Below are 24,241 nucleotides of genomic sequence, written 5' to 3'. Positions count from 1 at the left end.
TTTAAGGATTTCTATATTAAATAAACATAGTTGATGGGGTTTTAAAAATCTAAAAAATAAAATAAAATTCAAAATTTATAATACTATCTAAAAATTAATAACTTAAATTTTCAAAATTAGAATTTTCAATTTTTTTTTTGTAAATATATGAGTTTGATGTGTTTTTGATATATAAATTAAAAATGTAAGAACCTAGAAAATATAATAAAAATTATCTAAAGGAAGTTGAATTTATTATTGTCCCTGAATGGTCTACACTACTATCATTAAGATCCTCTGAAAATAGACTGACCCCTATTATCAACTTCACTCTCACTCTCTAAAGTCTTAACTCTTAAGTCACCGCCGCAGCAGCGATTAACGAACCTCCATGGCCCACCTCAAGCAATCCAACCGCCGTCGCTCCTCCTCCTTTTGCAACCGTCACCCTTCCGCCAAACCATCCAGCGGTTTCTGCGCCTCCTGCCTCCGTGAACGCCTCGTCACCATAGAGGCTCAATCTTCTTCACCCCCTGAGCTCCGTCGCATCAGATCCCACTCCGTTCGGAACGCATCCGCCGCATCCGTTTCGGAGCAGCCGCGACGGAGGTCGTGTGACGCTAGGTCAAGCGCGAGCTCTCTCCACGACCTGTTCGTCGATGATGACGATGAACGGCTCGATCTCTCGATTCGAAAGCCTCCGGTCCCGGATTTGAAAGAGGAGGAAGAAGAAGAGGAAGATTACTACGACGGAGAAGATATCAAAGGTTTTGATGAAGGTAAGTCAAGGAAGATCGTTGAAGAAGAGAGTGGAGAGCACAAGAAGACGATGAAGGAGTTCATAGATCTGGATTGGGGAAACCAAATGAAGAAGGACAATGACTTCGCGTCGATTTGGAGCAGGAAGCTGAAGAGATTCTCACTGAGTCATCACAAGGAGAGGAGAGAAGACGAGAAACTCGCCGGCCGTCGCTCCTGTGATGTAGATCCTAGATTGTCTAGGATCTCGTTTGAGAAACCTAGGGCGTCATGGGATGGATGTTTGATCGAGAAATCATATAGCAAGCCGACGCCATTGTCCACTGTGACGGAAACCTTCACTGAGAAGAAACCCTCCGGTAACGAAGAAGAAGAAGGGGAGGAGAAGAGTCCAGGTGGAACGGTTCAAACGAGGAACTATTACTCTCGAAGAAGAAGCTTTGATCGATCGGTTTCGAGTAAGAGACAAGGATTGCTCGAGGTTGATGAGTTGAAAGCTATCTCCAACGCAAAGGTATCGCCTGAAACTGTTGGTTTGTTTCATGGCGCTAAGGTATTGGTTACGGAGAAGGAACTTAGAGATTCAAATTGGTATTCGGTCAAGAATCACAAACCAGAGAGCAAAGAGTTAGTCTCTAGAGGAAAGATTTGTGTAGCTGCTAGTAGTGAGAGGAAGCAGGATAGTGTAGAGTTGAAGAAACCTAAGAAGAAATGGGCAAAGGGATGGAACCTTTGGGGACTGATACAGAGGAAGAACAAGGAAATCAAAACCGAGCAAAGTTTGAAACTTGAAAGAAATGCTGTCGAGGGTTCTTTGGCTGAGTCTTTGTTAAAGCTTAGGAGAGTATCTAAAGGAGAAACCAATGGTGGTGTTAGTGAGAAGCTTTTGAAAAGCTACAGTGTAAGCGCTAGAAAGTCTTGTGATGGTGTGTTTAGTGGTGCTAACATTGTCAGTGGCTTTGAAGGTGGAAGGAGCTCGTGTGATGGTCTGTTTCATGGATCTATTAACAGTGTTGAGGTTGGGAGAAGCTCGTTTGACGGATTGGTTAACGGAGTTGAGGCCAGACAAAGTCAACATCTTCACCAGAGAAAAGCAAATGATGGCACTAGAGAAAACCTTGACAACAGTTTATCAAGATTGTATTTGACTCCGGTAAGAAGCCATAAAGCGAGCAAATCCGGGAAGAGTAGACTGATGAGTTAGTTTAATCTGAGATTGTGTTAACCCATGAATACTCTGTGTAGTCAAAAACTAATGTATCTGTTATTTTGGTCAATATAGATATTCGAACTAAGTTCCTGTAGCCATTATGTTCATACAGTTGAGAATCTTTACATCTGATGTAGAATTAGTTTCGGCTAACTATTATGGTCTATTTTCCGGTGTCTGGCCAATTTGATGCGAAAGATAAGTTAACGCACATCCAGGTTGCACTGGGACGGAAAACAAGTAAACACTCTAATTCCAAGGAAATCTAACAGCATCTTCAAAACACATTCTCTCACTTTAAATATGTATAATTTTTTGCTATTCAAAAAAAAAAAATTCAAAGTTTTTAGTACTGAACGAAAACTTCATACTACTCAGTTTCATATTTTATTATACATTTTGGTCTTTACAGTTACATCTCGAATTGATAATTCTTAAATATTTTATCTTTATCATTTTAAACTTTATAATGTTTATCTCTCATAAATATTTCAAAATTTATTTTATCAATATCTCATAAATATTTCAAAATTTGTTTTATCAATTTTATTTTTACACATAAAATTAAAAAAAACTTAAAAATATTTTAAACTAGATTTAGAAAACAACAATATTACCAAAAAAACTTGTCAAATGCACTAGTTAATCAAATATAAAAGTGTTACAGTAATATTTTCATGAAATAATGTGGTATTTTAATTATAATTTAACATTTACTTATGTATTTTATGCAAAATTTTATATTTAGCGTTAAATTTTATTAATTAATATTGTTACTAATAGCAAACCTACAATACAATAGTACTTATTGCTCGCTTATTTTACAAACACGACATTGTTTGTAATACATGGCATTAGATACTTCTCCAAAGTACACAATAATACTAGACCGGTGAAGTTACACTGGTTTTGAACTGAGACCGAAACCAAGAGGGAACAATGGGTCATACGAATTGGTACGAGCGTTTACCGGCAAATGCTCAACTGTTTTGAACCAGCTCACTGGTAACTTCCCCTCGAAATCATAATCTTCAAAAATGACGTCAGCCATTCCTTGTCCTTCTGTTCCAGGCAGCCAAGCAGCTACTAGAGCCTCCGTCTTTTCAAGAACTGTCGGCTCCAAGACCACAGGTCGTCCTGAGATCAACATCACCAGAGTCGGGATTCTCTCTGCCACCGTGGTTACAATATCGCTACCGTTAAATGGTATAATGAGTTCCGAGCTGTCTCCTTTAGTCTCTGCATAGGGCGATTCCCCCACTGCAACAATGGCGTAAGAGAATCCTTCACTCGAGGCCAAGGTTTCCTTTGATGGAGTTTTCTCGTAGACCACTTCGGTATTGTCTCCAACTGCTGCTTTTATGGCATCCAAAAGCGTCCTGCCTACATTTCAGACAAAGATAGTTAACTTTCCGACAGCATCTCTACCAATTATAGTCTCTTTCCAAACAATATTACCGATTGTGATCCTGCCACTTAGACCAAACCATGTCTTTGTCCATCCTCCACACTGATACCCAAGATCATCTGCATGCGTTCCAGTGACTAGAATTCTCTTGGCGTTGCGATCTAGCGGCAGGAACGGTTTATCAGCATGTTTCCCATTCTTTAGCAACACTAACGACTTTCTAACAGCTTCACGCCCCAATTCTCTGTGTTCCTGCATGCATAGAAACAGAGTCAATAAGGCTCTCATACTTCTCTACTCGGTACGTTACGAGACACCTCACCTTGCAGCCAACAGTTCCCAACAAAGACCTGTCCGAAAAAGGATGTTCGAAGAGACCAGCCACAAACTTCACTCTGAGTATTCTTTCAACAGCGTCATTGACCCGAGCCATTGGTATTTCCCCCGACTCCACCAGGTCCGTCATGTCTTGTATGAACTGTTCATACTTAAATGGTACCATCACCTGCAATAACATTGATTCCATTTCCATAATGGTGAAAATCATTTGCTAAGATGAAATATTTTTGCATATTCGTTTCAAAACTCTTACCATGTCAATTCCAGCATTAACCGCAGTTTTAACGCAGTTGCGGTAGTTTGATCCCCAAGGGTCACTAAGCCGGTCCAAACCTTCCCAGTCTGAAACTACAAATCCCTGGAAAGATAGGAAGCTAACCCTTAGCAACAAAGTTTAAGCTTTTTCTTTTTTTTTTTTAGATTTTGAATTAGTCACAATCAAGAAAAGAGTTACACCAACCTTGAAACCGAGTTTTTCCTTGAGAACTTCTGTTAAGAGGAAGTAACTGGAGTGAAGGTTACTTCCGTTCCAGCTGGAGTAAGATGCCATAACCGTGGAGACTCCCTGAGCAAGACACTTAAGATATGGAGGAATATGTATCTTCTCCAAGTCTTCATATGATGCAATGGTGTTCCCTTCGTTTACCCCCTTGTCCGTACCACCATCTCCAACAAAGTGTTTTGCGCATGCGACGACCTTGTTGCTATCACCCAGTAAAAAAGATCCCATGAGAGGATGTCAACAGGACTATTAAAAAGACTCTAAATCAAGCCGTAGTGTATTTTGATGATACCTTCCTGCAACAAAAGGGTAACCATTTGGGTGTTCTTCAGGTGGTTCGCCTTGTAGCCCAGAGACGAGCGAAGTCATCTCAGAGACAAGTCCAGTGTCTTCTCCATAACACTCATAGCTTCGACCCCATCTCGGATCTCCCAATACCTGTAAGGAAGACAAAAGAACAAATTTTCATCCAATTTTTATTTTAAAATCATTATGTTCAATAAATACTAAAAGCAGACTCACGGCCACGCAGGGAGCAAACGCCCAGTGAACTCCGCTCGCCCTTACTTCAAGTGCTGTTGCAGCTCCAATTCTTCTGACCAAATCCGCGTCTCTACAGAGTTACAACAAGACAAGTTTCATCAGAAAGACAGAAACATAACAGATCAAATTAAAAAGTAAGTCCTACACATCCAGCTCTAGCGCATGCAAATCACTTTCTGTACTTCTACTCTTTGACAGAAACAGTTAGTTTGCTCAAAGTGAAAAAAAAGAAAGAAACCTGGTGGCTCCGAGGGCAATGTTGTGGGGGAATACGGTGGCGCCGTAGACATTGTTGTTGCCGTGAACGGCGTCTGTGCCATAGATTATAGGGATTCCCAAACGCGACGCTAACGCTGATCGCTGAAATCCATCGATCATATCCGCCCAATCCGACGACTTAGCATCCTCAAACGGCGCACTCCCTCCCGAGTTCAGTACACTGCCTGTAATTCAAAAAAAAAAAAAAATATATATATATATATATATATATATATATATTACTAATTATAGTAAGTCTGAGAAAGAAAAAGGAAGAAAATCTGACAAATGATATTTGCCATAATCGGCAAAAAAAGGACAAGTACAAAATTTCAGACAGGAAGAGATAAGATAATGTGTGGTTTGTCTGTACCGATGAAGAAATCTCTAATGGCTGCTGGAGAAGCAACGGTACGTTCGATCTGAGTCATCTGGCCGATCTTCTCTGGCAGAGTCATGCGGGATAGAAGGTCCTTCACACGCGCTTCCACTGGCGCGTCTGGGGTCTGGTAAACGCATGGTTCTTCCCTTCCGACCATATTCTCTCTTACTCTTGTGTTATCTCAGAAGTGATGCTACTTCTTCCACTTTATCTCACCCCACCCAAAGTCCAGTTAAGACGTGGCACCAATGATTCTGACATCCCACCCAATGCTTATTTAATTGGTTTAAACAAATTTTTGTACCCACTAACACTTTTTTTTGTATTTATTTACTTAATTAACCATCTTGGGTGGTAAGGTGAGACTTTTATCCGAGATCCGGATTCGATCCGAGATTCGATCCGGATCTGATCCGAAAATCCAGATATTCGGAGGGGACGAATTCGGATCCGGATAATAAAATTGGATTCGTCAAAGCCGGATCCGATATTTTAATTTTTTTGTCCGGATATCCGGATCCGTAAGTTTTATTAATAATTATTTCAAAAATAGTAATATTTATATATAAAAATTAATTTTATTTAATATATTTCATTTTTATAAGAGTATATATAAAATTTTATGTAAATTTTGTAATATTATACATAGAAATAATTAAAAGCATTATATATGTTTTTATTTTTAAATTATTGTTAAAATTTTATATATATTAATATTATTTTTTATTTATTTTAAGGATCCAAATCCGGATCCGGATATCCGCCGGATATTACAATTTTTAGAAGGATATCCGACACCCGAATATCCGAGAACCCCGAATCCGGATAAAAATAGAAAAATTATGAATCCGCCGGATACCCGATCAGTCCCAGGCCTATGGGGTGGGTTCATAATCATAACTTATATTCCCTCTATCTATAATATATCATGTTTAATTTCTTAATTCTTTTTTGCAAATTTTTATGTAAAAGTTAAATTTATTTAATCGGTATAACTGTTTTTATATTTGTTAAATTGTTTATTATTAAATATTAAAATGTGTTAGTATAAAAAAATAAAAAAAATAGTCTAAGAATCAAAAATAAAACATATATGAATTATACATTTTCTTAAAATTTAATTTTAAAATACATAACTTATATCTTTTCCGAAATATCTTATAAAATAGGAAAGAGAGAGTTAACATCTATAAACATGTAAAAACAATGTGTATATTTGTTGTTTGCTAAATATTGGTTGAACTAAACATTTCAAAGAGTTGGAGAATAGTAGAAAACCAAAGAGCTCAACCACTAAATAATCCAAGAATCAATACAATACTAAAAGGGAAATAAGAGCCTCAGTTAGGCCATCCACGTAGGATAAAAAATCACCCAATCATATTATAAGGTTTTGCCACGTAAGCTACAGTTTGCGTTTTTAAAAAATCTGTGGTGTTTATATGATTGGGCCAGGAAGCCCATCAATCTGATTCGTGAAACCCTTTGCTCTTCTTCTTCTTCGTTTCCGTTTCACGCGATCAACTCAGATATCTCTGATAGCAACTTCATGCCTCCTTCTGTCTAAATTGAAAGTCGGTGGCTTTGGTAAGAAAGTCCAGATGCGTCTGTTTCGGTTTTGGGAGGCTCATAATGTGAAGAAAGGAGGACAGCTCATGGGTGACACGCTCTTCATCAATTAAAAGGTAATGCTGGTTAATATCCACTGTCTATTTTCCCGATTCACCATGTTCTTATTTCTACCGAAGCCTAATGATTTGTTTGCTCTTCTGATTATCCTCGAGAGTTGGATTTTTCTTCTCAATATTGTTGTGTAGCCAATTCCTGATCATCTCACACCTAAACTTCTTAATTTTGTCAATCAGATGTTACTGTCACCGTATCTCCCTATTCGGCTTATCCCGTGGAGACGCCGCCGCCTCGAACCACCTAGGACATGAACGTTTGTAAAGCTTCTGGAGTTTTTATTCTTCCAATCTGCTGACAAAACATATGGGAGATCGATCGAAGGTGTTGTTAGTGACAACACCAAAAATTTGATTTATGCAGTGGAATCTTTACACGAGGTTTATTATTCTGAATTAAGTTTTTCTATGAGCAACTTCCATTTCGCACAAGGCATGAAAATTTATGTTTTCATGAACATCTTACTTTCTCAGCTATGTATATGATTTTAAAAACATGACCTGTAATTTGCCTTTGTGATTCGTTGAACTAACCTATTGATTTTCTTTCAACCTCTGCCTTTTCCTGAGCTAAAACATTATTTTGGCATTTTCCATATTTATAGGAACTTCTGCCTGGAACATGGAAGACTTTGACAGTACACCGAGACTGAAAGCTAGCTTCAATTTGTTGAAAGAACGTATACGTGGTAGTTTAGAGAAAAAAAAATAACTCTGAGGTGGAAATATCTTCCTCTCATTGAACCAACTACACTCGGTGAGAGTACGTTTTTCCCTGCAGAATTTACCTTTTCCTTTTGTGAATACACAATGGAATCCATTGGTTTGATTCACTTTCAGAATTTCTTCATTTTCTGTGGATTTGTTTTTTTTTTTGGTTGAGCACAGAACCTGATCATAGCTTTGTTTGGGTTCCTTGGCGGTGATACTACGGTTGATGCTTTATTTGTTGATCTTGAGCCCACTGTTATCGATGAAGTCTGTACGGGAACTTACCGTCAGCTTTTCCATCCTGAGCAGCTTATCTTTTGGAACAACTTCACCGAAGGCAATTATACTGGTGAGGAAACCATTTCCTTATCTCTTCTTCTTACTGATTCTTCAGATGGTTATTAAAATTCTCTACTTGAAAAATTCCTCCATTTTCCTAAATTTTGCGAGTTCAGTGTTGCGGTTGTGGTGTGCTGAAGTTTTAGCTAAAGATCTACCTCAAATTTTTTCTTCATTTTCTCCATGGTCTCCATTTTTTCTTCATTTCTTGAAGTCACCACGGTTGACCCAACGAATCTGGAACATATTAATGAGAATCACATGCATGAAGGAACATAAGGAATTGGGGATGAGGAATCTGCCAAGCCCGCCAGCAACACGAATAAAGGAGCAAAATGCGGTGGCGACGGAATCAGAGCAGATACAAGTGTCACACATGATGTGTGATCTGTTTGGATGATTTCGAAGTAAACATCTTTAGGATTCTAGGTGGGATGCAAGCGCGTGTTTCACGTGAGTGTATAGACTCATGGTGTTTTTGCAAGTTCATGTGTCCAACTTGCAACGTACCATTCCAGTGTTTCGTTAATTGGTAAAGCTGGGTGAAAAGTTTAGGGCTTAAATATTTGGTATCGTGCGATTTGATAATATCCGGCGAGATCTTTTTCAATTCTTAGCTTTTACCACTCATATTAGTTAGTAACAAACACTCAAGTTGCTATTACTGTGGTGATCATTTTCTACCGTCTATATCATGACCTACCCTCAGTTTAGTCTTTCATATTTTTATCTGTATGCTTATACAGAAAAGTTGGTGATTTTTTATTTTTTTTTAACTTCAGGATCAATATATACTTTTGCTTTTGGATTTCTTATATAGTGTTCTAAATTTATAAATCCTCCCATAAACAAAAAAAAAATGGTTATTATACATAAACTAATCGATTCTTTGATGTAGTAATAAGAATATTTATTAGAAACTTTATATGGGGATTTTTCTAGATTCAAATGCATTATAATTTTTACATGAACCAACTAAAAATCCATATCAAAATTTCAATTGAGTTTCTATAAAAAAAATACAACATTATCCTACTATCACATTTCTTATATGAATATGTAATTTATAAATGATAAACTCATGTGTATCCCTAAAAATACCCTAACGGGATATACCGACAATGCAAAGTATATGCAGCTCCTTCGCGTCAAATTATGCATAAAGAGGATTCATGGGTCCAGTGGAAGTTGCATTATGAATGATGTTCATTATTATTAAAAATGTATACTTTGAAACTTAGATAAAAAAATGTGATTGGTATTTATAGGTTACATTTGGTTCACGAGTTTCGGTCTCAAAGTTTGGAAAATAATAAATCATTTAGTAAAAAAAGAAATCATGAGAGTATAAAACTAAAACTTCACGACAACATTTTTAGGCATATATTATTTTGTTTAAGCTTAAAATTTTGTCAAACATTCTACAGTATTTGATAGAATATTAAACATCATATATTTAATATATATATATTTTTTTAAAAAGAACATAATTAATATATACAAAATATGAATCGAAGATAAATAAATGCTTTCATTAAATAAAAATTTTAAAATAAATGAGAATAACTAAATAATAGAATGTCAGAAAACATATTAATAACAAATAAAAACTAAAACACATCAAAAATGTAAACAATCATCAAATTTAAACTAAACAAATATAATATTTCCGCCCGTAGGGCGAACAAACCACTAGTAACAAATAAAGCTCATTCCATCATTTATCGTGAACAAACCATTGAAGCTAAACCATTTAACCGGATTTGCAATTAAGACCAAACCCAAGAGGAAGTAATGGGTCATACAAATTGGCATCTTCACTTAGTGGCAACTGGTCAACACGCTTGAACCAACTCATGGTAACTTCCCTTCGAAGTCCTCCTAATCTCCAAAAATGTGAACAGCAATTGGATTTGTGTTTACAGAAATATTTGATTCATTGTATCAATCTATACGAAAGTTTTATGTTAACAAAAATTATCAGAGAACTCAATCTCTAACGAATCATCGTTTTTCTCAGAGTAAATTACGGCAAAATGTTAAATATCGTTACAGGTCAACTCTATTGTCAAGTATTGAGCTTCGAGACTCTAATCTTATTATAAGGTTAAAAAATCACCCAATCATATTATAAGGTTTTGCCACGTAAGCTACAGTTTGCGTTTTTAAAAAATCTGTGGTGTTTATATGATTGGGCCAGGAAGCCCATCAATCTGATTCGTGAAACCCTTTGCTCTTCTTCTTCTTCGTTTCCGTTTCACGCGATCAACTCAGATATCTCTGATAGCAACTTCATGCCTCCTTCTGTCTAAATTGAAAGTCGGTGGCTTTGGTAAGAAAGTCCAGATGCGTCTGTTTCGGTTTTGGGAGGCTCATAATGTGAAGAAAGGAGGACAGCTCATGGGTGACACGCTCTTCATCAATTAAAAGGTAATGCTGGTTAATATCCACTGTCTATTTTCCCGATTCACCATGTTCTTATTTCTACCGAAGCCTAATGATTTGTTTGCTCTTCTGATTATCCTCGAGAGTTGGATTTTTCTTCTCAATATTGTTGTGTAGCCAATTCCTGATCATCTCACACCTAAACTTCTTAATTTTGTCAATCAGATGTTACTGTCACCGTATCTCCCTATTCGGCTTATCCCGTGGAGACGCCGCCGCCTCGAACCACCTAGGACATGAACGTTTGTAAAGCTTCTGGAGTTTTTATTCTTCCAATCTGCTGACAAAACATATGGGAGATCGATCGAAGGTGTTGTTAGTGACAACACCAAAAATTTGATTTATGCAGTGGAATCTTTACACGAGGTTTATTATTCTGAATTAAGTTTTTCTATGAGCAACTTCCATTTCGCACAAGGCATGAAAATTTATGTTTTCATGAACATCTTACTTTCTCAGCTATGTATATGATTTTAAAAACATGACCTGTAATTTGCCTTTGTGATTCGTTGAACTAACCTATTGATTTTCTTTCAACCTCTGCCTTTTCCTGAGCTAAAACATTATTTTGGCATTTTCCATATTTATAGGAACTTCTGCCTGGAACATGGAAGACTTTGACAGTACACCGAGACTGAAAGCTAGCTTCAATTTGTTGAAAGAACGTATACGTGGTAGTTTAGAGAAAAAAAAATAACTCTGAGGTGGAAATATCTTCCTCTCATTGAACCAACTACACTCGGTGAGAGTACGTTTTTCCCTGCAGAATTTACCTTTTCCTTTTGTGAATACACAATGGAATCCATTGGTTTGATTCACTTTCAGAATTTCTTCATTTTCTGTGGATTTGTTTTTTTTTTTGGTTGAGCACAGAACCTGATCATAGCTTTGTTTGGGTTCCTTGGCGGTGATACTACGGTTGATGCTTTATTTGTTGATCTTGAGCCCACTGTTATCGATGAAGTCTGTACGGGAACTTACCGTCAGCTTTTCCATCCTGAGCAGCTTATCTTTTGGAACAACTTCACCGAAGGCAATTATACTGGTGAGGAAACCATTTCCTTATCTCTTCTTCTTACTGATTCTTCAGATGGTTATTAAAATTCTCTACTTGAAAAATTCCTCCATTTTCCTAAATTTTGCGAGTTCAGTGTTGCGGTTGTGGTGTGCTGAAGTTTTAGCTAAAGATCTACCTCAAATTTTTTCTTCATTTTCTCCATGGTCTCCATTTTTTCTTCATTTCTTGAAGTCACCACGGTTGACCCAACGAATCTGGAACATATTAATGAGAATCACATGCATGAAGGAACATAAGGAATTGGGGATGAGGAATCTGCCAAGCCCGCCAGCAACACGAATAAAGGAGCAAAATGCGGTGGCGACGGAATCAGAGCAGATACAAGTGTCACACATGATGTGTGATCTGTTTGGATGATTTCGAAGTAAACATCTTTAGGATTCTAGGTGGGATGCAAGCGCGTGTTTCACGTGAGTGTATAGACTCATGGTGTTTTTGCAAGTTCATGTGTCCAACTTGCAACGTACCATTCCAGTGTTTCGTTAATTGGTAAAGCTGGGTGAAAAGTTTAGGGCTTAAATATTTGGTATCGTGCGATTTGATAATATCCGGCGAGATCTTTTTCAATTCTTAGCTTTTACCACTCATATTAGTTAGTAACAAACACTCAAGTTGCTATTACTGTGGTGATCATTTTCTACCGTCTATATCATGACCTACCCTCAGTTTAGTCTTTCATATTTTTATCTGTATGCTTATACAGAAAAGTTGGTGATTTTTTATTTTTTTTTAACTTCAGGATCAATATATACTTTTGCTTTTGGATTTCTTATATAGTGTTCTAAATTTATAAATCCTCCCATAAACAAAAAAAAAATGGTTATTATACATAAACTAATCGATTCTTTGATGTAGTAATAAGAATATTTATTAGAAACTTTATATGGGGATTTTTCTAGATTCAAATGCATTATAATTTTTACATGAACCAACTAAAAATCCATATCAAAATTTCAATTGAGTTTCTATAAAAAAAATACAACATTATCCTACTATCACATTTCTTATATGAATATGTAATTTATAAATGATAAACTCATGTGTATCCCTAAAAATACCCTAACGGGATATACCGACAATGCAAAGTATATGCAGCTCCTTCGCGTCAAATTATGCATAAAGAGGATTCATGGGTCCAGTGGAAGTTGCATTATGAATGATGTTCATTATTATTAAAAATGTATACTTTGAAACTTAGATAAAAAAATGTGATTGGTATTTATAGGTTACATTTGGTTCACGAGTTTCGGTCTCAAAGTTTGGAAAATAATAAATCATTTAGTAAAAAAAGAAATCATGAGAGTATAAAACTAAAACTTCACGACAACATTTTTAGGCATATATTATTTTGTTTAAGCTTAAAATTTTGTCAAACATTCTACAGTATTTGATAGAATATTAAACATCATATATTTAATATATATATATTTTTTTAAAAAGAACATAATTAATATATACAAAATATGAATCGAAGATAAATAAATGCTTTCATTAAATAAAAATTTTAAAATAAATGAGAATAACTAAATAATAGAATGTCAGAAAACATATTAATAACAAATAAAAACTAAAACACATCAAAAATGTAAACAATCATCAAATTTAAACTAAACAAATATAATATTTCCGCCCGTAGGGCGAACAAACCACTAGTAACAAATAAAGCTCATTCCATCATTTATCGTGAACAAACCATTGAAGCTAAACCATTTAACCGGATTTGCAATTAAGACCAAACCCAAGAGGAAGTAATGGGTCATACAAATTGGCATCTTCACTTAGTGGCAACTGGTCAACACGCTTGAACCAACTCATGGTAACTTCCCTTCGAAGTCCTCCTAATCTCCAAAAATGTGAACAGCAATTGGATTTGTGTTTACAGAAATATTTGATTCATTGTATCAATCTATACGAAAGTTTTATGTTAACAAAAATTATCAGAGAACTCAATCTCTAACGAATCATCGTTTTTCTCAGAGTAAATTACGGCAAAATGTTAAATATCGTTACAGGTCAACTCTATAAAAAGCTACTCAAAGACTCAAAAGAGTTTTTATTTATTTATTCAGAAGTGTCCTAACTTCTCCACAAGGTTCTTCTCTATTTCCATCCTCTTCTTCATCAACAACCCGTAGGTGGAAGCCACATTACCGTCTCCTGCTTTAACTTTGAGTTTGCAATTTAGAGACGTCTTCTCCAATTTCCCCTCGTAGAGACAGGAGATGGGCACAAAGGTTCCTTTTTTGTTGCAGAGCCAGCCATGAGCAGCTCTCAGTGCAGCTCCAAGTGATGCTGAATCTGTGCACAAACACACACACAAACAATTTTCCAATTATCAGAGAGTAAGCAAGGAAGCTGCAACAACTTATTCGTAAGTAACAAGTTTTACCAGGCCTTTGGACAGTATAAACATCACATCCGAAGATTGAAGAGATGAGACTGAGAATATTATCGTTAGCTGAAGCACCACCAGTGGCTATAATTCGGATGGGAGGGGAAGGCATACCAAATCTCTCAGCATGAGCTCGCTTTGAAAGAAACTGACCTTCAATCAATGCCCTAACCTCTGAGGGAGGGTCGAAGTCTTTGACCTCACGTTCCTTAACACCCTCAAGAGACTCACCAGAGAAGTTATCAAGAATGTAGCGATGAGAGCCAACTAAGCAATTGGGAAAGAGATGTTAGTAAAAATAAGCTTTTATAGCGTGTGAATGGCTTGGAAAGGAGAATAATAACTCACCGGGAAGTGGGGGAAGGATTTCATTTTCAGTGTAGTAAAAGCCCAGTTTCCCCTCTAATGGATCCATTTGTGTATTTAGAAAACAAAAAAAATATGAGATGGAAACATGAAGGATTAAGGAATATAAACTTTACCATTTAGTGGCTGTGTTTGTTCCAAATACTTGTTAAAAACATCCCAAGATCCCTCAGCGCAACGGTCACGAATCTCTGAAACGGAAAGTCACATACTATTCTGAATTATGTTTCTGCCTAATAATGGGTGAGGATAAGAGTTTGCAGTTATGACTACCTTCACGGGTGAGAGAAGCATTTTTGTAAACCAACATTACCATGTAACTCTCCGGATCAACGGGATTCGGAAACACATGGCCCTCAAGACTGGGTTGATGTTCTTTGGTAATCCCAAATACCTGTATTCAAATGGTAAGGACACAAGTAGTCTGTTTATGGAATAACAAGAAAAGCTCAACGGGAATCAAGAGCCTTGCCGTGTCACTGGTCCCAAGACTTATCGCTAGATCTCCAGGAGTACTAAGTGTTAGACCTGCACAACATGGTATAGCCTCATCATCAGCAACTTTGTATTCCATATACAAAAAATCCAGTTGCACTATACAATTGTTTCAGATGCTACTCAAAAGTTAAATGACTAGAAAAAGAGAAATGTGAGCCAACATTTCCCGAAGCTTGTGTAGTTGAATCTGTACCTGCCAAACTATTAGGATTGTCTCCTGACCACTGAACAACCACACAGTTCTTTTCAAAACCGTATCTGCAACAAAAACAACAACAAAAAGTTGATGAATTCGGCACCTTCTATTAACTAATTGAGAAGACACAAGCGTCAGAGGTACAACAAACCTGTGAACAAAGTACTGAGAAATGGAACCAGCAGTAGCATAAGCTGGTGCTAACTTCCCAAGCTTTTCCTCCAAACCCGTAGCTGTAGCCTGCAAAGTTTTTGAAAAAAAAAGAAGCCTATTAGTAAACAATCCATCTTTCTCGAAACCAAAAAATAAAAACAAACCTGTAACGCATCCTTAGACCAACAACGTTTCTTAATATCCATCAAATTCATCCCAGCGCCATCAGTCTCATCAATCGAAGCATAATCACCAATCAGCAAAGACGCCATGAAGGAGCTAACAAGCGAAATCCTCTCAGTGCTCGCATACAAATCAGCCTCAGTGGTGAACAGCTTGCGTATCTGAGGGCCAGTGTAGCGCTCGTAAGCACGGGAGCCAGTGATCTCAGACAGCACCATGCCCCCTCCCACAGCACTCTCGATCTCTCTGCACTGCACCGTCGTGCTGCTATCCATCCATATCGGAGACTCCTCGAAAGAGAACGCCTTCTGGAGCTGGTCCTTCAAGGAACTGTTGGGATCCAGAGACTTCAGAATCTGGGAGCTGCCGTTCCGCCAGTAGACGCTGCCGTGCTGCTGGCCGCTCCCGGAAACGGCGATGACTTTCTTGAAATCGAAATTGGCAGCGGAGAGCTTGTGGAGGATGAGATCGAGTGCCTCCACCCACATGAGCGTAGGGGAGACGATTCTGCCGTTGACGGTGGGGTCTCTGTAAACGCCATCTTTGGTTTTGTAATGGGGAAGTTCGGTATCGAAGTGAACGAGTTCGGTCGTTACGATGTTGAGGGATGAGTCCAGCACAGTTGCTTTCAACGACCTAACAACAGAATCAGAGATTATGTTTCCCAAAAAAATAAATCAAAATTACAATTGGAAGGGGGGGGACATACTGGGTAGAACTGTCGAATCCGAGGAAGAGAGAATCTGAAGGAAGAGAGAGATCCGCCATAGTTGTTGTTGATCCGATCCAAGTCTGAAGAGGTGTGTCCGTTTATAAACTCACTAATTCAGAATTGTGGAATTTGGATAAGAGCGGAGTTTATTGCGATCAGATACGAGGATCATAACGAGTTTGAGTTTTATGTAATAGCTAACTCTGTAATTATGGGTCCGAATGGTGACCGCGGAATTAGTAATATTAGCGGGACGGAATTTAAGTGCGGTACGGTCCAAGTGCGGTTCGTGCGGTTTGCGGGACAAGTGCGGTTTTGATAAAATTAGCGGTGCGGAATTGTGTTGATTGGTGAACATGTATAGTTTGCGGAATTGAACAATTAAAAAAATCATGTTAAACAAAAATATCAATGAAATCAATATAATTTAAAATTCAAAATTTTTTCTTTACTGTTATTGATGTAATTTTTTTTTTCTTATTTAGAAAATTTTAATACCAAAATTCACCTGAATTAAAAATTTAAATTACATATATATTTTTAAAAAAAGTAAAATACAAAAAAAAACTACTATCGACTATTTTGATTTTCCCACAACATATTTGCAATAGTATCTCTTATTTGTGCCATTTGTTCTCCCTGTGCCGTATAAATTTCTTCTGTATCAGCAATACCAGGTTCTGGATCTCCGTTATCCAGTCTCATATCTTGCATTGTATTTGCGAAGTCTTCGTCCGAGTAGTTTGATATTTTGATAAAGTTATGTAATCCCATTGTAGCCATTACCACTCTTTTTTGAACGTGGACATTGTATCTTGGAAAATCAGATAGAATCCTCCATTTTTTCTTCCAAACTCCAAATGTCCTCTCAATAACAGAACGTAAAGACGCATGATACCGGTTGAATAATTCTTGTTTATTTCTAGGAGCAGGACCAGAGTTGAACTGAGACATATGATATCTCACAACTCCATTTCGTGATGATCTATATGGAGCTAAAAATCCTTGCTTGTTTGGGTAGCCTGAATCAACAAGATAATATTTATCTCGTGGAGGCAAAGGGAACTCAGAATCATTTTGTTGTGCCATTGCCAAAACAGCAGTATCATGACAAGATCCCGGTGCTCCATTCCATATATATGTGAATAACATATTCAAATCACATATTGCCATGATGTTCAAAGATGCATTATCATGTCGATTCCAATACATTCCTTGTAACTTAGGCTCCACTTTTACACATATATGAGTCCCATCCATAGCTCCAACGAATCCACTGAAAAAAGGATAATATCTTCGATCTGAGTAAAGTTTTTCAGGAATTCGCATTAGCTCTTGTCTTGTTGGAGTTCTAATATAATCGCATGCCAATAGTTCTGTTGCCGTAAGAACTTCCATAAATTTTCTTTGAACCGTCTCTTGATTTCGACTAAATCTCAAGCCAACATCTCTTTGAACTTCATTATGCCCACATATCTGTAGAAACATAGCAACACTTTCTTCAATACTTACATTTAGTGTTGGTTGTAGACCATAGCTTGTTTGTAGTGTATCACACAATGAGCAGAAACACGGCAGTGACATTCGTAATAACTGAAGACAAGCAGCATCATCTTCTTGTAGTCGTCGCCATATATTTCTCCAACCTAGACCTCTATCGGTTTGTACTGGTGCCCTTTCAAAATAGCGATGATAATAAGTCAAAGTTGGATTGATTATTAACTCTGCAAACTGCTCATTTTCCAAATTCCACATTTCTATTCTCTCTTCGTAACTTAGGTTGTGTATACCTTGTGCTCGTAATTGACATATACGAAAAGCCTGAAATTTTAAACATGAAATAAAATAATCTGTCAGCAAAATATAAAATATATTAACCAAATAAAAATGATTATAACACTAAAAACATATCAATATTTTACAATAAAAGCTAGAATATAGAAATACAACTATCAAAAAACTAATCTTCGTCTTCTGAGTAATTTTGGTGACTTTCGTTTATATTTATAGATGTTCCCCATATATTGAATAAACCTCCTGGTCTAGGTGTATGTGAAGTATGACCAGCATTATCGTTTGGTGAAGTTCCGACTGCTGCATTATTTTCTTGAGCATTTCTCACACTTTCTTCTTCACTTCCAACGGAAAATCCATATTGAACAGTTGTCGGATTCGTCCTTGCTGGTCCGCCTTGTTGAAAGTTTGATGAAATCCCCCACCCTGAAGTATTTTGTGAAAGTCCCCACTGTGAAGCATTTGGTGGTGTCTCACACTGTGAAGCATTTGGTGGCGTACTCCACTGTGAAATATTTGGCTGTGGTCCCCATTGTTGAGAGTTTGGTGGTGTGCCCCATTGTTGAGAAGTTGACGGTGTGTTCCATTGTTGAACATTTGGTGGTTGTCCCCATTGTTGAGTTGGCTGGGGTGAACCCCACTGCTGAGCATTAGGTGGTGTCCCCCATCGTGAAACACTTGGCGGTGTACCCCATTGTTGAGCATTTGGTGGTGTACCCCATTGCTGAGAAAACGGTGGGGTACCCCATTGTTGAGCAGTTGGTGGTGTGCCCCACTGTTGACTATATGAACTCCCACATGATTGGTCAACACCTAACTGTTTTGGCACATCTTCGTTGTTTCGTGAAACACCAGTCATAGCTTCTAATAATTGTAACTTATCTTCGTCGATGCTTCCAGCTATATCAAGAAAATACTTACGCCAAAAGACTAACTCTTTAAGAGTATTAAGGCATGTCCAGTAAAATCTTCCTTTTGGAATGCTTAGAGCAAGAAATATTTCTTCTGCCTTTTTCCATTCATCATAGTTTTCTTGGTCAAAAGCACCTGGACGAAGTTGTTGTAAACTTTGTCGTTGAAATTCTGTATATCCAGCGATAGTGTCTTGTATTGTTGTCTCAAAAGATTGTCTTCTTCTATTTCCTCGTGACCCACCCCTGAGAGGAACTCGAGAAGTTTCTCCTAATCTATGAGATGTGGTCCCACGTCTAGCACTTGATTGTACATTTTGTCTCCCTCGTTGATGGCATCTACGAACTGTTTCATTGGTATCTTCGTTCAAATGATGTGTCCCATCGTCAACTATAACACGATACACTTCTTCTTCTTCCATCTCTTGAGGTTGTGTTTGTGGGCGATCACCACTATCTGTGTCGGATCCATCGTCAACTTCTTCATCTACTAAACGTGTGTTGATCAACTCTTCTCTTCGTTGGCGTGCAGAGTGTTGAGATTGCGATTGAACATCATGTAGTGCGAAACATCGTACCATCACCTCCCAAAAAATGGGTGGCTTTCGGTTCAAGCTTTTTGTTAATTTACACCCCTATAAATATACACTCATTAGATTATTTTATATGTAACTATTTGATTTTGCTATTATAAAAATTATGTATACTTACGACTTCACGTTCCTTCCACCATGCCTCGGACGCATATATCATAGATGTATCAGGATCAACCGAGATACCAGTAAAACTCATTAGAGTTTTCCATCTCTTATAACTTTTTTTGAATTCATCAAGCTTGTTTTTGAAGAAATTATAAGTTATATTCATATTGAACGCCCGGTTGAATTTGTCAACCATATACTCTCTACCGATAGCTGATGGATTTTTAAGAGTATAATCATCCAAAGCAACTGCTTCGTCGAACAGTTGAATTAATGTTTTTTCTTGTATGTATGACCATTTGTATTTGTCTTTATTCTACAAATTTATAAATTATAACATTAGTATTAAAATTAAATTTGCAAAATTTATAAGTCAAAATTAGTAAAACATTACCCTTAATGTTGCTTCTGCTGGAGGAGTTGAATCTTCCGCCGTTTGGTTTGAATTTGTTGGTCTGCGAGAGTTGGTATTTCGCTGGCGATTTGACGACATCTTCACCTTCAATTTGAATATAATAGTTAATACTATAGAATCCTAAATATGACAAATACAGAGAAAAGGTAGTCTGCTTATAGTAGTTAATTTATAATAAAAACAATTACATTTATTTGTAAGTTGATGTTAAAAATCTATATATGATATTATCCAATTTCCATACTATATAAAAATTAATTATCATATAATTTACTAACATGAACTATATTTTATTATTTTTTATACATTAAACTAAATTGTAAAACGTATAATATGATAGCTGACAAAAAACATATAATGTGATAAAAAAATATATTTATCTAAAGCATGCACAGTTTTAAAATTAAATAACTTTACTTTCATTTCATTTAAGTGATGTATTATTACTTTATCTAAATGCATAAGATAATTATTAAATAATTATATTATCATTTCATTTGTAATCGTTATGTACTAGAAAAATAATTACAATTATAAACTTACTTGTTGTCCAAGGTAGAGAGCACGTCTTCTTTTCTTTCTTTTCTGAGCAATATGTCTTGCTTTCTTTTTTCTTTTCTGAAATGGAATGGGTAAACAAAACGAACAAACAAGATGAGAAACCAAGATTATACAATTTAAAATCACCTTATGACATATGGTTAAACATAAGGCTTATGTATACTTGTTTGTCTTAAATATCCATACTATACAGAAATAAATTATCATATAATTTACATAATCTACACTATAATTTTATTAGTTTACATTCAGTAAACTGTAGTTTAAAAACATATAATATGATAACTAATATACTTTCTAAAGTATGCACATCTTTATAATTTAATAACTATACTTTCACTTTGTTTTGATGTATTGTTAGTTTATTTAAATGCATAGGTTAATAATTAAATAATTATATTACCACTTAATTTAAATAGCTATATACTAAAATAATTACAGTTAAAAACTTACGTTCTTTCCCAAGTACAGAGCAAAGGACGTCTTCCTCTCTTCCTCTTTTGACCAAGATGTCTTCTTTTTTTTTCCTAAAATAAGAATAAAAACAAAAGGAAAACCAAAGTTATTCAATTTTAGATTACCAACAATCGTGTATGCTTGTGTTTGTGATAAATACAATACTTCATTTTGAATAATTAACTAACATCATTACTAACCAGTTTTATTAATTATGCTATAGATTACAACAACACTTTAAAGGTGAGAGTATATTAAACTTTTATACACCATTATTTCATATCTATATATATTATATAAATTATACAATTGCAAATCATACCTTTAAATGTCTATATGTTCTTCTAAATAATTTTTTTTTTCGTTTGGCTACACAGGAAAAAGAAAAGAAACGCAAGGTGATGATATAAATTGAATGATTTCAACCTAGCCTAGTAGTAATATATAGGCAAGAATATTAACTAAAATAAAAAAAAGTATTTATTAAATACTGTACAAAGGCGTTTTTTAAGTGGACCGCATGGTTTTGGGTGGAGGACCAATTTGAAGTGCGTTATTTTTATCTTCTGTGTATTTGGTCGCCTAGAAATGCGTGAGCGGATTTCATTTTTTTTTTTAAAAAAAAACGCTTTTCCATCACAAAAATGTGAATGGTAGATGAAGTGCGTATTTCCCAAAACCGCTTTGAAATCCGCATATCACAGGTCACCAATCACAACCTAAATGTTTCTTCTATATTCTTTCCTACAGGCTCCATATGATAACGGCAGTTTTAATAATATAAGCGGTCCAGAATTTAAGTGCGATACGGTGCAATCGTTACAGTTAGCGGGACAACTGCAAATTTGGTATAAAAAATAGTACGGTTTTGACAAAAAAATGCTGTCATAATATTTTCATATTTATAATTTTTAAATATTAAAATTAATCTAAAATAAAAATTTGTATATATATAGATATATTAATATAAATTTAACTACTGTTTTTAAAATATAAATACAAATTAAAAGATATTGTAAACAAAGTGTTAAATAACAAATAAAAATCCTATGTATATCAAATTTTAAATCCTTATATATACTCATAAGAATATTAAAGTTTTTATATAAAAAAAATTATATATCTTGACGAACAATGATTGCTGCCTATATAAAAACATGACTACAACTTTGTAAAATAAATATTAATTTCTTAATGTTAAATGTACAGTATAAATTGTTGTACAATATAAACTATTTTCTAAGAATTTTATTTTCATTTTAGGTAATCTGATATTATAATTGAATTGTTATTATTTAAAATGTATAGACTAAGGTTAACATATTTGAGAGATAAATACATGAAGAACCTAGACACATAAATGCTTATATAGGTGCATTTAGTTTGCACATAAATGCTTTATATAGGTGTATTTAGTTTGCTTACAAGTTACAAGGATGTACATAGAATAGTATAGATATATAGATATATTTGCAGTCGAAATAATATAGATATATAAATCTGTGCGTTTTTTGAGAAACCACAACATTTTTATTGCTTTCCCGGAATTCATATTAACCCTATATATCTGTGAGACACCGAAAGTCGTGTGCGTTTTTGTTAATATTTTTGGAAACCGCAAGAAAAAGAAGCAATTGTGTGATTGGTGACATTAAAGCGTTTTTCAATAATGTTTCGAAATCCACAGTGAAATCCGCAAATTAAATGTCTCCATTCATAACCATAATGTGGATTTTTTTACCCACTGAGTTAGTAACAAACAAATCAAATCATATATGATCAAATCATAAATAAGTGGATTCTCTTTTTTTTGGACAAATAAGGCTCTGAATGGTAACATCGAACTGAGCAGTGCGGGACAAGCGGATTAGATAGTGAGGTGCGGTTTATATGCGGTTGGTGTTAGAAAAACGCATACGGCACGATAAATGCGGTTCGTCTAAAGTAAGCAGTTTGAGATATATGTGAATGGTGACCAAAATAATAAAATGTGCGGAAAAATACTTGAATGATGTTTATAAACTAAACAGGACTGAATATATAATATAAAATTCTATTTGACAAAAAATTATTTTACATTTTTTATAAAGTACAAGTAAATTACAATCAGAAAATAAGTTTATTTTATTGATTTTCCATAGCATATTTGCAATATTGTCTATTATTTGCGTCATATGTACTTCATCTGTCACTTCAATTGTTTCCACATCATCTAAATCGGTATGAAAATCAGTCTCTGCTTGTGTGTTGAATCCTCCTGTTTCTGCAATAACTTCAGCAAAATCTGCATCTGAAAAATTTAAAATCTTAATAAAATTATGCAATCATATTGTAACAATGACCACTCTCTTCTTTATGTTGATACTATATCTTGGAAAATCACAAAGAATCCTTCATTTTTTCTTCCAAACTCCAAAAGTTCTCTCGATAACTGAACGTAGAGACGCATGATATCGATTAAATAATTCTTCTTTATTCCTTGGAGCAGGACCATAGTTGAACTGTGACATATGATATTTGACAACGTTGTTTCGTGATGACTTATATGGATCCAAAAATCCTTGCATGTTTGGATAACTCGAGTCAACGACATAATACTTTTCCATTGGAGGCAAAGGAAATTCAGGATCGCTTTCTTGTGCCATTGTGAGAACGGCTGTATCATGATAAGATCCCGGTGCTCCATTCTATATATATATGTGAATAGCATATTCAGAACACAAATTGCCATAATATTCAACGATGCATTATTGTGCCGATTCCAGTACATTCCTTGTAATTCTAGTGGTACTTTTACGCAAACATGAGTCTCATCCATAGCTCCAACAAATCCACTAAAAAATGGATAATAGTTTGGATGTACTTGAAGTTTTTAAGGAATTCGGTATAGTTCTTGTCATGTTGGAGTTCTGATATAATCGCATGCAAGTAATTTCGTCGCTTTAAGAACTTCTTTAAATTTTCTTTTCACAGTCTCTTGATTTCGTCCAAATCTCAACCCAACATCTCTTTGAACTTTCTTCAATGCTTACATTTGAAGTTGGTTTAAGACCATAATTCGTTTGTAGCATGTTACATAGTGTTCGAAAACATGGTAGTGACATTCGTAGGAGTTGAAGACAAGCAGCATCATCTTCTTGAAGTCGAGACCACATATTTCTCCACCCTAAACCTCCGTCTGTCCAGGAAGGTGATCTATGAAAATATTGATCATAATAACTCAAAGTTGGTTGAATTATTAACTCCTCAAATTGCTCATTTTCTA

The 24,241-nt window shown here is 35.6% G+C and overlaps 5 protein-coding genes, 2 long non-coding RNA genes and 1 pseudogene across 18 annotated transcripts; 3 read left to right on the top strand and 5 right to left on the bottom strand.

The window, feature by feature from the left end:
- Nucleotides 1-305: 305 nt before the first annotated feature.
- LOC103873276 (protein OCTOPUS) lies at nt 306-2,059 on the top strand. Its single transcript, XM_009151695.2, has one exon. It carries the CDS (start codon nt 371-373, stop codon nt 1,940-1,942), a length of 1,572 nt encoding a protein of 523 aa, XP_009149943.1. The 5' UTR covers nt 306-370; the 3' UTR covers nt 1,943-2,059.
- A 630-nt stretch (nt 2,060-2,689) lies between these two features.
- LOC103873275 (beta-glucosidase BoGH3B) lies at nt 2,690-5,675 on the bottom strand. The gene is made up of 9 exons (XM_009151694.1): nt 5,372-5,675; nt 4,979-5,183; nt 4,720-4,810; nt 4,490-4,635; nt 4,156-4,399; nt 3,949-4,053; nt 3,679-3,861; nt 3,407-3,608; nt 2,690-3,331 (listed from the first exon to the last, which is right to left on the bottom strand). The coding sequence occupies exons 1-9, from the start codon at nt 5,535-5,537 to the stop codon at nt 2,847-2,849; spliced, it is 1,827 nt and encodes a 608-aa protein (XP_009149942.1). The 5' UTR covers nt 5,538-5,675; the 3' UTR covers nt 2,690-2,846.
- Nucleotides 5,676-5,914: 239 nt separating this feature from the next.
- On the top strand, nt 5,915-12,410 carry LOC103848138. Of its 12 annotated transcripts, none has more exons than XR_004448180.1 (8): nt 5,915-7,065; nt 7,246-7,390; nt 7,671-7,822; nt 7,954-8,125; nt 8,232-10,545; nt 10,726-10,926; nt 11,151-11,605; nt 11,712-12,410. It is a non-coding gene; the product is annotated as an uncharacterized LOC103848138 (long non-coding RNA). The 12 variants fall into 12 exon arrangements; XR_004448178.1 differs by having other exon boundaries at nt 7,671-7,828; XR_004448174.1 differs by having other exon boundaries at nt 7,246-7,446.
- Nucleotides 12,411-13,621: 1,211 nt separating this feature from the next.
- Nucleotides 13,622-16,350, bottom strand: LOC103873272 (xylulose kinase 2). The gene is made up of 10 exons (XM_009151693.3): nt 16,136-16,350; nt 15,408-16,062; nt 15,242-15,330; nt 15,088-15,152; nt 14,869-14,924; nt 14,670-14,790; nt 14,513-14,587; nt 14,379-14,432; nt 14,028-14,297; nt 13,622-13,936 (listed from the first exon to the last, which is right to left on the bottom strand). Exons 1-10 carry the CDS (start codon nt 16,192-16,194, stop codon nt 13,704-13,706), a joined length of 1,677 nt encoding a protein of 558 aa, XP_009149941.1. The 5' UTR covers nt 16,195-16,350; the 3' UTR covers nt 13,622-13,703.
- LOC117125787 lies at nt 14,784-15,341 on the top strand. Its single transcript, XR_004448183.1, has 2 exons — nt 14,784-15,000; nt 15,051-15,341. It is a non-coding gene; the product is annotated as an uncharacterized LOC117125787 (long non-coding RNA).
- Nucleotides 16,351-16,595: 245 nt separating the features above from the next.
- LOC103873271 (putative nuclease HARBI1) lies at nt 16,596-21,374 on the bottom strand. Its single transcript, XM_009151691.3, has 5 exons — nt 21,299-21,374; nt 20,974-21,047; nt 20,503-20,577; nt 19,939-20,043; nt 16,596-17,959 (listed from the first exon to the last, which is right to left on the bottom strand). The coding sequence occupies exons 4-5, from the start codon at nt 20,035-20,037 to the stop codon at nt 16,709-16,711; spliced, it is 1,350 nt and encodes a 449-aa protein (XP_009149939.1). The 5' UTR covers nt 20,038-20,043; nt 20,503-20,577; nt 20,974-21,047; nt 21,299-21,374; the 3' UTR covers nt 16,596-16,708.
- Nucleotides 17,952-20,027, bottom strand: LOC103873324. Its single transcript, XM_033272184.1, has one exon. The coding sequence runs from the start codon at nt 19,422-19,424 to the stop codon at nt 18,099-18,101; it is 1,326 nt and encodes a 441-aa protein (XP_033128075.1). The 5' UTR covers nt 19,425-20,027; the 3' UTR covers nt 17,952-18,098.
- Nucleotides 21,375-21,701: 327 nt separating the features above from the next.
- On the bottom strand, nt 21,702-24,206 carry LOC117125786 (annotated as a pseudogene).
- Between the last annotated feature and the right edge of the window lie 35 nt (nt 24,207-24,241).

The sequence above is a fragment of the Brassica rapa genome, chromosome A06 (assembly GCF_000309985.2).
Source record: "Brassica rapa cultivar Chiifu-401-42 chromosome A06, CAAS_Brap_v3.01, whole genome shotgun sequence".
Classification (NCBI taxonomy): domain Eukaryota; kingdom Viridiplantae; phylum Streptophyta; class Magnoliopsida; order Brassicales; family Brassicaceae; genus Brassica; species Brassica rapa.
This window is presented reverse-complemented; position numbering and strand designations above follow the sequence as displayed.

What these genes read in the sequence shown, in the direction of transcription:
- LOC103873276 (XM_009151695.2), top strand. Translation starts at nt 371, where the DNA reads ATGGCCCACCTCAAGCAATCCAACCGCCGTCGCTCCTCCTCCTTTTGC.
- LOC103873275 (XM_009151694.1), bottom strand. Translation starts at nt 5,537, where the DNA reads ATGGTCGGAAGGGAAGAACCATGCGTTTACCAGACCCCAGACGCGCCA. An exon ending in AGGAAAAACTCGGTTTCAAG is followed by an intron (nt 4,054 to 4,155) that starts GTTGGTGTAACT and finishes CTATCTTTCCAG; the next exon opens with GGATTTGTAGTTTCAGACTG. An exon ending in TGGGAACTGTTGGCTGCAAG is followed by an intron (nt 3,609 to 3,678) that starts GTGAGGTGTCTC and finishes CTATGCATGCAG; the next exon opens with GAACACAGAGAATTGGGGCG.
- LOC103873272 (XM_009151693.3), bottom strand. Translation starts at nt 16,194, where the DNA reads ATGGCGGATCTCTCTCTTCCTTCAGATTCTCTCTTCCTCGGATTCGAC. An exon ending in TGCTTCTCTCACCCGTGAAG is followed by an intron (nt 14,588 to 14,669) that starts GTAGTCATAACT and finishes TTTCCGTTTCAG; the next exon opens with AGATTCGTGACCGTTGCGCT. An exon ending in AATCCTTCCCCCACTTCCCG is followed by an intron (nt 14,298 to 14,378) that starts GTGAGTTATTAT and finishes CCAATTGCTTAG; the next exon opens with TTGGCTCTCATCGCTACATT.
- LOC103873324 (XM_033272184.1), bottom strand. Translation starts at nt 19,424, where the DNA reads ATGGTACGATGTTTCGCACTACATGATGTTCAATCGCAATCTCAACAC.
- LOC103873271 (XM_009151691.3), bottom strand. Translation starts at nt 20,037, where the DNA reads ATGTCGTCAAATCGCCAGCGAAATACCAACTCTCGCAGACCAACAAAT. An exon ending in CAGCAGAAGCAACATTAAGG is followed by an intron (nt 17,960 to 19,938) that starts GTAATGTTTTAC and finishes TTAAAATTTCAG; the next exon opens with GCTTTTCGTATATGTCAATT.